At 43.3% G+C, this 13,682-nt stretch overlaps 1 protein-coding gene across 6 annotated transcripts in view; it reads right to left on the reverse strand.

Moving 5' to 3' along the window:
- The window catches only part of VEPH1 (ventricular zone expressed PH domain-containing 1), a 79,282-nt gene extending 68,478 nt beyond the window's left edge, over positions 1–10,804 (reverse strand). For 2 of the 6 annotated variants that reach the window (XM_005864117.2, XM_014537957.1), the window contains exons 1-2: positions 10,511–10,797; positions 1,327–1,621 (exon numbers count right to left, since the gene is read on the reverse strand). In XM_005864117.2, coding sequence (XP_005864179.1) covers positions 1,327–1,464 — 138 coding nt within the window. In that variant the 5' untranslated portion in view covers positions 1,465–1,621; positions 10,511–10,797. The other 4 variants (XM_014537953.1, XM_014537954.1, XM_014537955.1 and 1 more) reach the window with 4 other exon arrangements.
- Positions 10,805–13,682: the final 2,878 nt, after the last annotated feature.

The raw sequence follows: 13,682 nt of genomic DNA on the forward strand, positions 1-13,682 counted from the left end.
TAGATTGGATGAAAATCAGTGGCATATTCACCCAATTTATTTCCAGAGGAGTGTGATGAATGGGGCTGTTGGAAATAGCACATAAATCTTGCCCAGAAAGTGGAAATGTATCAGGAATACTTTGTGTTTTGAGCCAGACTAAGTTGATTAATGTTCTGGAAAAAAATGTGGACACATAATTGCTGTCAAAGGCATTACCTGAGAAAGGACGCGTGCTTGGGCGGTGACTTCACTGGTCACCGGGGGAGTGTGGCATGTTAATGGCCACCAGCAAGAGAACATGTTGACAGCTCGAGGAGGAAACTGAACTGGTTGCTAGCACGGCCTTCAAACATTTCTTCTTTGTAACATGGAAGAGAGCGTTTATTTCTGAAGTGTGTACACATTTGCTAATTCGGTATTTTGTGGCTCGAGTCCTGTCTCTTTGCTCTGCCCCGTGGGAGTTTATGCCACGTGTTGGCAAAGGCTGTTGAGCTGGGAGGCTGTGCGAGAGGACGCTTGGTGGCCGTGGCCTTTGAAATGGGACCAGGCTCATGAAGGGTCCAAGTATGATCAGGAAGGTCAAGATCAAAGCACACCAGGCACTCCGCACCCACCCCCTTGGGGAAGTTCTTTCAGAATATATCATCTTGACATCCAGGAGAAACAAAGGAATGGGAGGGGTGATGGAAAGTGTAAACTTGCCTGATCACACTGGGAGCTAATAATTAGGGAGGCGAATTAAATGCTGGGGGTGGGGGGATGTGGAAAAAGGAGCAAAGGAAAAGAAAACAACCAAACCCGAGATGACATAGGAGCAAAGAGAATCAGTGTTATCAAGCCCTGGGCAACTGTCACTTCTGACAGCAGAGTGATGGTTGTCCTTGTCTCAGATTACCTGCATGGCAGGAGGTGTCATCTGCCTTCTTCCATTATTCAGCCTCCTCCGCACACCTGCTTTGTTTACTAACGCTGGTGTGCAGCTTGGCAGGTCTGCTTTTCCCCGGATTTGCTCCCTCTCTTCTTCATGTCATTCCAAGGATATAGAAATAACCCTTAGAAAAACCCTTTGTGAGAATTCCACTTTGGTCTGCATTTTCCAGAGTTCTGGTCTCCCTGAGTGGGCAAAGGCGGCCTGGCTGCCCCCAAGTCCATGGCTTTGCTGGTGTTGTTTCTTAGATGCCAACTAAACCACAGCGCAGAGTCAAGAGAGACCCATATTCATGATCCTTCCTCTTTTCCCCACAAAGATCCTTCCCCCTAGGACTGATTCAATTCGTTGGCCCTGGAATAAATAGATCGTTTCTAGTCTGAATGGAGGTCTAGTCTGAAAATTAGTGTACTTACTGAAGATGAGCTAATTATTTTAATTTGCTCCAAAGCTTCTGTCAGGCTGTCTTCAATCTCAGAGTCATCCAAGGAGAAGAGGTCCCCAGCTCGGGAAAGATCTTTTTGTCCCAAGACCAGTCTGAACAGGTGATGCATGGTGAGGAGTTTGATGGTCAATGGACTTTGTGTAGGCCCAGGGCCATGCGTCCTGGTTATCAGAGGTTAGTAAGGCAAAAACATGTAGCAGGAGGTATGCTTTGTATTCCTTGAAAGATCATTTTTCTCCAGACGTTGAGGTCTTCTTTGACACTCTCTGCAAGAGAAACAAATGACCCAATGTAGCCATTAGTTGAAAAACATGACCTCAGAATGTGAACTTGGTGCCCAGAGAAGGAAAAAAAACCTTTGGAAATGTGCATAGAGAAGTGATTTTCAACCTTTTGCATCTTGTGGCACACATAGACTAACTACTAAAATTCTGCAGCACACCGAAAAAATGCATTTTTTTCTGATCTTACAAAAAATAGGTATAATTTTGATTCATTCACAATGGACGGCTATTGTTATGTTGGCTGTTGTCATTTTTTTTCTTTGACAATCTGAGGGAAAAGAGGTCAGTGCCCCTGACTAATGAGCCAGGTATTGAGTGTTTTAAAAGTTATTGTGGCACACGGGTTGAAAACCACTGGCATAGAGTAACAGATTCCGGCTTGATATCTTCATATGAGATCTTTCCTTATTTTTTGTCTCAAAAGTCCTGGAAAAATTATTAGCTTATCCAGAATTTAATTTGAGCCGTAAAAAGCAACATAAATGCCACGTTTATTTTCTCCTTTCTATGTACGGTACTTCTCCTTTTTCCCCCATGCCACAGGGAAACGAGTGGATAAGCAACAAAGATGCCCAACACTTGCCGGATTTCCCACAAACAGATTCCCATGGAAACCAAACAGAAAAGGGCAAGGCAAGGAAGGGAAGAACATAGACCCACTGCCTGATTTCCTCTCTTTTCCTGGACATGGAAACCAATACTTACCCTCTTGTCTGGGCGTCTCTGCTATATTAATCGTAGAAGCTGCCCCAACCCTCAGTCCAGAAGATGACCTCAGTACTTGCCCTGTTCTTATACCCTCCCTGAACAAGCAGCAGTGAAATAAAGGACTCTTCCTAGGAGTGTGTGGCCAGATAAATCTGGACAGAATGTGAGCATGAACTTGAGCATTGAACTTGAAGATAACATTTCACTGCAGGCTGAAGGAGCAGGGTTTTGGGATCAGGCAGTCCTCCCTCTATTCCCACAGTGGAAATAATAAAGTCCCACTATACTTCTCACTCAATTAACAGTCCAAAGAGAGTAGGGAAATGGCACAAATTAAATACCCGACTATTCTCATCAGCTCCCTTCTGGGCCTAATAAAATCACAGACCAATTGCACTGCGGAGATCTGAGCCATTATTTAATGGCCAGGGAGGTTTAATGACTTCACCAAGGCCCCATGGTAACTGTACCAGTGCTGTTTTCCTGATTTCAGGCTGGTGGGCTTTCCCCACAATTTACAGTGGAGTCATCTCATACATGCAAGTAACTTACAAATGCAGCCACATGCACGGAGGGTAAGAACTGGCAGTGATTTATTTAATATAAGCAATAGGCAACTCTGCCAGTCATTTTACTCTGCATGTGCTTCACAGAATGAGTGTGAAAAGGACTAGGGGAGCCTGTTGCTTCCTGGGCCATCTCAGACATCCCTTCTGAGCTATCACTGTGGGAGCACCTCTCTGTGCTGAATGCAACTTTAAAGTTTAAAGACGCATACTTTCTATGCAATATGGTCTCTAAACACAAGCCAAATACATTCTCAGTGCTATTCCAAAAGATGCAATTCATAGGCCATTGAAGAGATTTCAAGGGTAATATTGCCCACATTCAACTTTTACACTACCTACCAGCTTTAGAAAAATGACACCCAATATTTGTACTGCACGTGCTTGTCTATGCGCCAGGTACTGTTCCAGCTGCTAAGTAAACATTAACTCATTTAACCTCAATAATAACTATATGAGGATTATGACCTTGATAATAACTATATGGCAGGTGAGGAACCCAAGGCATTAAATAACTTGCCCAAGCCACACAGCTAGTAAACTGGGGAGCTAGATTTTGGGTCCAGAGTGCTAAATTCCAAGTTCATAACCATTGTGGCATATTGATTCCTTGTGAGGCTGCTATTAGGAATAAAGGCCCTCAGAGCATTAGTATCATTTGAGGATCATGAGATGGGTAGAGTCTTAAGAAAATGAACTCCTCTTCCCTTCTGCATTGACCCTGCATCCCTGCCCATCTGTGCTCTGGGGTTTAGGCCAACCAGAGAGCAAGAGAGTCACAAGGAAGAGAAGCGTAGAGGAAGAGAAATGAAGGAGAGTGGTAGGGAAGATTTAGGGAGGGGCGTAAAGAAAGAGGGTTGAGGGTCCTACAGAGAAGTTTGCACCCTGGCAAATGTGGAAAGGTGAATTACAAGATCTACCAAAAAAAAAAAATAGAAAAATTGGGACAGTTTTCCTCCTGAATTTTCTCCTTAACACAGTCTGCGCCCTCCCCCCCACCCCCCTTAGACATTTATAGTGACAGAGTCTCAGAGAAATAATATTCAGGAAAGTAAGACATTGGATGGAAATGACTTTACCTTGACCAGTCAGCTTCTTGGTCAATATCTGGCATTTCCTGAATCAGATTCAGCTGCCCCACACATCAGAGTCGGAGCTCTGAGAAGGAGCAGAAATACCAGTGGGGGGAGAGGAGCACCCACAGTGACAGCTGGCGCGGAGCCCCATTCACGCTCCCACCTTCAGCTGTTACTCTTGAATGTCCATCATGTGCCAAACATTATTGTGCAGCACACAGCTGCACATGAAAACGTTCACACATCCAGGGTGGGGGAGGGATGGGTGAGACTTATACCCAACATGCTACAACGCAGGGATGGCCCAGAGAAAAGATTCCTGTGTACCGTAAACGTTTAGGGAAGTACAAGGGAGAGAGAGATCTGTCCTAGGGAAAGATGATAAGCAATGGCTTTGTGGAGGAAGTGGCGTTTGAGCCAAACCTTTTAGAATATGCTTCATTCAATGCATGTGTCCCGAGTACACACTAAATCAACTTCTTATCTGAGGTTCAAGTCACAGACTGGGCACTCAGTGGTTATGGGACTTTTGGCTCATGCTTTTCCCTTCCTTGAGCCTCGGTTTCTTGATCTGCAAAATGGGGCTAATACATGCCTAGTCTATCTCATCTGATTATTTTGAAGATCAAAGCTGCTAACACTTAAGAGTTCGTTGTAAAATAATGACACCCACAGTTGATGCTTAGCGAGTGTTATACATGTGTCAGGTACTACTCCAAGTACTTCCCAAAAACCGAGTAACTTCATTCACATGACAATTCCATGTGATGAGAAACTGATGTTCAGAGAGGAAAATAACCAGCCCAGGGGCACATGGAGAGTAAGCTGCAGAGTTGGGGGGCGCGGGGGGGGGGGAGGCACTAGGCCGGCCATGACAAAGCCGGCTCAGGGCTGTGTACAGTGGTATCCACGACCCTGTGTGATCATTATTCAGCTGCCTCCCTTCCCATCAGTCCTCATTTAAAGTGCATCCCGCATGCTACACTACACCATCCTCTCCTGGATAAGGATCAGCAAACACGTTATTTATTTTTCAGCAGCTCGGGTCAATGTTTTGCTCAAGTGTCTGGTCTCTCTGTAACAGCAGAGAAAGTCAGAGCCAGATCAAGTTCCACCTCATCTTCTGGGAAACCCACTAGCCTTCTCAATGGCAGTGCCCGGTGGCCTATTCGCATGCATACAGATGCACCCACCAGACACACGCAAGCACACACATGTGCACACACATGCACATATAGGCACACATCAGATACTTTCTATACACCAAGCTCTTTCTTGACACTTTCTTCTCTTAGTTCTCCCATCAACCATGCAGGTAGGTATTATTACCAAAGAGGAAACAGGACTGGGGAGATTAAACATCCTGTCCGAGGTTCTACCCAGAGCCAAGATTCACGTCCAAGTAGGTCAGCCTCTAAATCTCGCACTTTTGGAATTACAAAAAAATCTGGCTTATAAAATTCCCTCTTACTCCCAACTTTCATGCTCACAATTTCTCTTTCTAACATTTCAGGGAGCCTAATCTGAAGTCCCCATTCGCATTATTTTGTATATATTTTTAAGCAGGTATTGGTTGACAAGTCAGGTTTCTGTAAGGAGAAATAGACACCACAAAAAGAGAAATGATTCTGCACCCAGCACGACACACGTCCGGGAGTCCCAGCTCTCCCCGCAAACTCAGTTTACCTGCATGCTACTCCCCAAGGCGCGCTTGCTCTTACTTAGCTGTTGGTTTGGGCAGGAGGGTTCAGGCAGCGGACTCCCAGGGCACAGGGAGCGGAATCCACTCAGCTCAGTGAACCTGAAGCTGTTCATTTCGTGCCAGTGCCTGGTGAAAGAATCCCAGGAATGCAGCCTGATGCTACCGGCAGTAGCTCCAGAGCAGGTCAGGTGACAGGCTGCACCTCACCCAGTGGACAGAGAGAGCTGCCTCTGAGTGAAATGCTGTTTCCTGGGGCGAAACATAAAGCCTGCTCCAGTAGACTTGTTTTTAACAGAGAAAACAAAACTCCCTGTGTTCGTGAAAATCTATACTTTCCCGGGGAAGAATGGGGGGTACTGGGGGGAGAAGCCACGCAGGAAACATGGTTTCAACAGGAACTCAAGCAGGTGACTGGAATGGCTATGGGGAGCCCTTTCACAAAGCCCGGGGAAGAAAGAGTTGTAACTTAATTAACACCTCCCTCCCTCTGGAGATTTCACACTCAGAGTTGGAAACACTGAGCGTTTGTCCTGTAGGAGCCACAGCTCCTGAAGAAGCCATCCTCTTGTTCTGCCTCTAGAGCAGCGATTTTCACCCTTTTCCATCTCATGGCAACACAAACTAATTATTGGAATTCTGCAGCACACCAAAAAAATATATTTTTTTGCTGATCTGACTAAAAAAAAAAATAGGTATAATTTTGATTCTTTCACACCAGATGGCTATTGTTGTGCTGGCTGTTGTCAATTTTTTTTTTTTTTAAACCTGACAATCTAAGGCAGCGGTTCTCAACCTGTGGGTTGCGACCCCTTTGGGGGTCAAACGACCCTTTCACAGGGGTTGCCTAAGACCATCGGAAAACACATATATAATTACATATTGTTTTTGTGATTAATCACTATGCTTTAATTATGTTCAATTTGTAACAATGAAATTGGGGGTCACCACAACATGAGGAACTGCATTAAAGGGTCGCGGCATTAGGAAGGTTGAGAACCATTGATCTAAGGGAAAAGAGGTCAGGGCCCTTGGCATTGCATGTTTTAAAAATTCTTGTGGCGCACAGGGAGACTAATACTGCTGCTCTAGATTAATACTGTTGGAAGTTTAAGAATGCAGGAAGTTGCAAATAAGCGGAACAAACTTACTCCACAAAAATGCACACAGCAGGTTCTCGAATAATGTCCTTTCTTTCAACATCCGTTTTGTTACAATATTGATTACTAAGGAATTCAAGTCCCAGCCGGGGAGGCCACTGTCTGTGTGAAATATGCAAGTTCTCCCCACGTCCATGTGGGTTTTCTCCCACAGGAAAATGTGTACTTGAGGTGAATGGGCTTGTCTACATTGTCCTACCTAGACTGAGTCTGTGTGTGTGTGAGTGCGCCCCCCAGTGGAAGGGCATCTGTCCAGGCTGCCTCCTGCCTTGCATGCTGATCTGCTGGGAGGGGCTGCTGCCATGGGGACCCTGAACTGGAACAAACGGTTTGGAAAATAATGATCTGACTTGTTTTTATTAATCTTTCTTAAATGTATGTGTAGCTCACATTTATTTCAATGTTTATTATTAGAAGTGTTCTGGGTCTTTATTTCAAAGCTTGGTATGTTTTTGTGACCAGATCTATGCCATAGGAACTTAACCCTGTGTATAACAATTAGCCCATGGTGAAATTGGTTTTGTTATACCTCATTTTGCTGAAAGTTGCTGTTTCCAAGAATCTATCCATGACCTTAAGTGAGGACTTACTGTACCCTCTTCCCCCCACTTTATTTGTTGGAAGGTTCTTCATAAAAATCCATTTGGACCAGATATATCAATTTGTATTTTAAATATTGCAGGAAAAATGTTTATCCTGCTTGACATATTGATACTCCAGAGGAGAAAAAGGTACCACAACCCTCTTTTATTGTTTCAATGATTAACTGCATTTTCTGAAAGTGTTTTAAACTGTATAATTCTCTACCCCCATTTTGCCTGTTCCTATAGTAAGTCTACTACCCATCAAATCACCTATCTGCTGGTAAAGTGTAAGGGAAGCTGTGCTGTAGATAAATTCATCTGTGTAATCAATAAGATGTGGGCATTGTGGCTATCTTCTCAGAGTGCTACCCAGCAAAGGTGTCTGGTCAGATGGCCGCATACCTGCCATTAAGCCAGGCCATAGGCTCCAGACCTCATACAGCTTCCTAGAAAATTGGTGATCAATTATATTTTTATGACATCAACACAGAGAAATGTCCCCTCAAAGAATTTCTTTTATAAAAATGGAGAATCTGGCCATCTGTGAGTAGGTGTATTCTTTTATTAGTAATTCTTTCTGGCTTAAAGCAGTGGTCGGCAAACTGCAGCCCCTTGAGTGTGGCTCTTCCACAAAATGCCACGTGTGGGCGCGCACGTACAGTGCCATTGAAACTTCGTGGCCACACTCAAGGGGCCAAAGAGCTGCATGTGGCTCGCGAGCCGCAGTTCGCTGACCACTGGCTTAAAGATAGTGTTAACATCTCTTCCTTTCATGGATAATCTCTATTTCTTTAGCATTCATTCTTTTTCACCCTTTTCATTTCTAATAGTTCTTATCACTAGATTTCATCCAATTTTCTTACATTTTTAAAAGAGTCTAGGGTCCAGACTTGGACACTATGGAACCCCAGGGAGAAGTGGGAACCTGGATACAATTGAGTTTGGCTATGCCATTGCCTGCAGTGTAAACCTGGGCAGATTAATTAACCTCCCCAAGCCTCAGGTTTCTTATCTGCATGGGTTGTTGGGCGGTTTAATGAGATTACGTAAAGCATTTAACACAGACCTTGGCAGAGAGCAACCACACAAGAAGTGACAGCAATTATATCCTTAAAAATATTATCCTTATAGGCCATTCTTCTGTTAACTTGTCCCCATGCCATCCCTCTTAAAAACTAATATACCACTGTGCAGATACCTAACATTGAGTGTACCATGTTAAAGGTGCCCGGGTGTTCCCATTTGTGCCATATTTACATCCTACTTGTATTCTCCCTCGATCTTCAATCTGGGTACATCATGAACTATCTTGAATGTGTCCCTATTGTTTTAGTTTTTTGCAAACTTACCTTGTTCCCTGGAGAGAAAGCCTTACTGTGGCACTATGCCAAACAGTCACAGTGAGGAGGGAGTGTAAAATTCCCTTCAGGACAGCAGAGAGAATGTTCTTTATGACTTTTCAAAGTGACCTACACTCAATGGATGCTAATAAAACATTGCTGGCTTACACGAGTAGATTCTGCTAAATGGAAATATAGGAAAACTCAGGAAGCCAATTTATTCTGAAGAAATTAACCTCTAGCATCCATCCCCAGATTCAGATGTTCCCTGGTGTCTTTGCTTCTAGCATAACAATATTTATTCACACCATGCCTTGGACAACACTATTGTGCATTAAAAAAATCTCATTTTATTAAAAATCCCCACTGATTAGCATAGACCCACTTGGGTTCTGGAAACTTTCGATAACGTTCTCAGATAGATTTTCCCCTGAAAGAAAGGATTACAGATTCTTTTCAAGGAGCATCTTTTTCACACCGTGTGAAAGCACCGCAGGCGTTCCCATGGGAATTGGCCGCATACTTTCAGCCCTTTCCACAAGATGTCCATTGTTCCCTGGGTGGCTCTTAGGTTCCGCTGCCACTACATGTTGCTACACTTCCCTTCCACTGCAGTGTAAAGCAGAGGCTGGGTATTCCACCTGATGCTAAAGAACTGTCCTTGGCTTGTTGCTAGGACTCATATAGTTCTAAGCTTGTAGGAGGCTTGCCACCATAAGCACACAAAAAATAGGCAAGAGCTCAAAAACCATATTTAAATTGGAATATGTATTGCAACTTGCTGAAACAGAAATAGATAGGAAACATTTTTCTTCATGGGGAATGAGGGAAACATCTTCAAGGCTAACCAACTTTCTAAACCAAGAATGTGTGATCTGTCATCATAATGTCATAGTGTCTCCACTTTCACCAGTGAAGTTGAACTTTGCAGGTCATATTTGTTCTGGAATTGATATGCATCTTGTTAAAACTTTTAATTCAAATTTTGTAGGTTTATTTTTACAGAAAGCATACCCCAACTCTCAAATTACAGGGAAAATTCAATTTTAAATGTATCTTTATTTACACTTAAATTGCATATATCAAATAACTGCATGCCCAATTCCAACAATGCCTTAAGTGTTTTTTTTTCTATTCTTTACATTGAAAACATTTGTAAATGTCATGAAATCCAATGATCGATTACTATCGCAATTTGAACAAACAAAACACATATTTAAAAGAACAAAAGAGTGGTTAGATTTGATGATGATTTCTAAGATATCCTAAATATCAGTGGGAAAAGTGACAGCAACAACAATCAGTAATGGTGACTGCCCTGCTCAGTGGCTGTCATGATGCTACTGAATTTTCGTTGAAAGCCATAGGCAGGGTCAGTCTCTTTGCGGGTTGCAAAATGTTTCTGCAGGTTAACAAAAGCATGAAATGGAAACGCGCCTGCACTATTATGGAGTAAAACAAAACTGCACAAAGAGGCACAGTGTTCGGCTCTTGAGGCCTAGAGACATGTTATTAATAACCCACAGAGAGGTGGCTTTTTTACCCATAGAACTGGAAAGCGTGCATACAGGCTAGACACACAAGTCCCAGTGCGCTTTATCTGCATAAGCAGCCAGCCCCTGGGAGTTTCCCTGCCCAGCTCCGGCAGCCCACCCCTGTCTCACTGAAGCTTCTGGCATTTACTTTAATTAGCTTTTGTTTTTGCTGAACGAAAGGACAGGAAAGAGGATAGCCATACCTCTTAGCACAGGACACTCTGGCCATCATAGGGAAGAGAAGGCAAATGCCTCATCTGTAGAGCAGTTCGTCTGGACCCCGGGACCACCACGCTCAGATGCAGCCGGTAGCTCCTGTCCCGTCCGGTCCTGGTGGCTGCAGCCAGCTGCCCTGTGCTGCTTGTCAAGGCTGCGGAACACTGGCTTCTCCCCTGGACTCACCGTGCAGAATCGGGCAAATGAGTAACTTCTCCTCCCTCTCCCAAACTTCTGCATAGAGCTAACAATTGGCACAGAGCTTTGCTTATTTCTACGGGAGATTTACAGAAGCTTTTCTGAGCAAATCAGTGTTGGAAAGAATTACAAGATTTGCCTAACAACCAGTCATTTAACTTCTGTTAATGAATAACCCACTTTAAGGAATCAAGGAAGTTTAGGTTAATATCAGATGTGGGCCTTTTTTATCAGGCAGGCATCAGTAAAAAGGCTTGGGGAGGGATGGAGAGAGGAAAGTAGGGAAGAGAGATAGTATTTAAGCAAATTTGATAGAAATAATGTACCACGAGAGAAGTAAAATGGCTAAGTATGCTATTGATACTGCTGATGAAGCACTGAACTAAAGGAAGCACTAGGGACTTTTCCAAGCTGGTACTGTTCCTCCTTGCACCCGTCCACATTGCTAATTCGCTTCCTTTTAGCATCCAAATATAGAACTCCTCCTTTCAGGTTTAACACAGGAGGGATCCCTTACCAGCAGTCCTATATCTCCTTACATCCCTCTCTCTCTTCTAAGAAGATTGCTTTCCAACCCCCAAAAGCTTAAATAAATTGGCGGTACCCGTGGGTTGTTATACCTAAAGGCTCCCTCTCCCCTTTTAAGTGTCCGACATGGGCTTTCTCCCCTTGTTGGTCCGAGGTTTTGCCTACACATAGAGTGATAGACTATTTGTGAGCCATTCTAACCAGCTTTCAGTCAAACTACGTGTGTGCTTGCGGTGGGGGAAGAGTAAGGTGTACAACTGGAAATATCAATATTCCCGTGTCATTGGCAACACACTGCTAGCAAATAAATTGCTGGCTCAGTTAAAAGGCATATTCATAAGGTAACGAGGAATTTTTTGTGTGGTTACCACCCAATAGCCACTTACCCTACTTCTGATAAAATTGCACCCAAATTTCTCTTGGGAAACAATGTTTGGCAGATTTGACTCACATAGACAGATTGGGTCTTAGCTAGTCAGAGAAAGTGCATTCCCCTGACCATAGCGATTAGTCCAGGGGAGGTGTGTGACTCCTTCCAGCCCGATGGGAGTCATGACAGATACGCATGTTTGGCTTTAGTGGGACAGAGTCAATCCTGCTGGCCTTGGTCAGAAGAAAATATGAGGACAGGTCACGCTTGCCATTTTGCCACCAAGAAAGCAAATCTTAGTGACTTCATTTGGGCCCCTTGAACCAGCTACCCCTGATGTTGACATGACCTACCCTTTACTGTAAGCCAGTTCTTTACTAGCTTAAGTAATTCTAGATTGGGCTTTCTGCCAGTTGCCATTAAAAAAGTTCTACCCAACAGAATCAGCGAAACCTAGGTTTGTGGGCGGGCTCTTCTGGGTCCCCACAGGGCAGCTCCTTGCAAAGGAAATGAACTAGGAGACTCATTAGAAACTAGCTATGACAAACGAGTCCCTTTCATGGCAACCACAGGCTTCCACAGATAACCAGTAGAGGCCAGAAAGGCCTGCGAAAGAATGTAGTCATTCAGTGTACCTGAAAGTGGAATTTTCCAAATTAATTCTTCTTAACTACATGTTCAGTTCCTCAAATACTTCCATTCTAATCACCTAGACTTGTTGGTGGTTCCGAGCCACATACCATTTGACCTCAATAAACCTGACCATGAAATCCATCCATGCATGCACAATTTTCATACATTCCTTTGGGTAATTAGTTTCACAGACTATTGCTCTATTTTTATCCCCCTGCCCTCTGCTCCTGCCCCCACCCCATCTTTGGTAAATTTGAAATAAAGAACATTCTCTTTAACCACAAAGTCAGACTAAGGAGCTTCCTTTATGGCAATTATATATATTCTAAAGCAACTTTAAATGGGTAAGCTACATATAAACACAGAATTCCTGGATGGTTTCATTTTCTGAAAGTAACTTTTCTTACCTGAAACCTGTGACAGTCCTTCAGGTACACCATTTTTGCGTTCAGCCACCCAGCTTTGCAAGAGCCCATTACAGGGCACAGAAAAACTCAGACATGTCCAGGAACTCCCTAGAAAACTTGAAGCCCAGATGGTTTCATTGATGTATTCTATAGAAATAAATAATACCAATTGTATAAAATTGTTTCAGAAAGTTTATTTCACAATAAGATGCTTTGAGAACTATTCCTATATGAATTATAAAGAAATATCTATAGACTAGAGGCCCGATTTACGAAATTCGTGCAAGGGGCTTGCCTTGGCCCTCGCAGCCCTGGCTTCGTCTGGAAGGACGTCCGGCTGTCTGGTCTAATTAGCATATTACGCTTTTATTATTATAGATGTGTATAGTGGCAGATAGCATTTCATCCTATGAATATAGCACATTTTGTCCATCCAGTCCTCTACTAATAAAGTTGTAAGTGGTGTGCAGGATTTTACTGCATTGTTGGGGCTGAAAGAACACGTTTGAGCTAGGCTACTTGGCTTCACACCCAGTCTTACCATTTACTAGCCATATGACTTTGGGCCACAATCCTAACCTTATTATTATTATTTTTTTAGGGGGGGTGTCAAGGTTTATATTTTTTTCTAAAAGGCAAGGATATTAATTGTACCTACCTCCTAGAGTTGTTATGAGGATTAGCTGGGATAATATTTGTAAAGTACTTAGAGCCAGACTGGAATGTAGTAAGTGCCACGTGAGTGTTTGTTAAATACACACTCGAAGGAACATCTTTGCAAGTGCTTCCTGGTAGAGAGTTGCAGGAATTTGTCTAGGATCCATACCAAACGTGAAATTACTGGGTTGGAGGGTATGCATATTTTTTAATTTTACTAAACACTGCCAACTTACACTCTAAACTGTCAGTACCAACCAATAGTCCCACAAGAGGGGCACAGCTTTGTCACATGCCTGACAACACTCAACAAAGACTCTTTAATTTGACCTGTTTAATGAAAATCTATCTTTTTTTTGTACTGAT

The sequence above is a fragment of the Myotis brandtii genome, unplaced genomic scaffold, assembly GCF_000412655.1.
Source record: "Myotis brandtii unplaced genomic scaffold, ASM41265v1 scaffold186, whole genome shotgun sequence".
Classification (NCBI taxonomy): domain Eukaryota; kingdom Metazoa; phylum Chordata; class Mammalia; order Chiroptera; family Vespertilionidae; genus Myotis; species Myotis brandtii.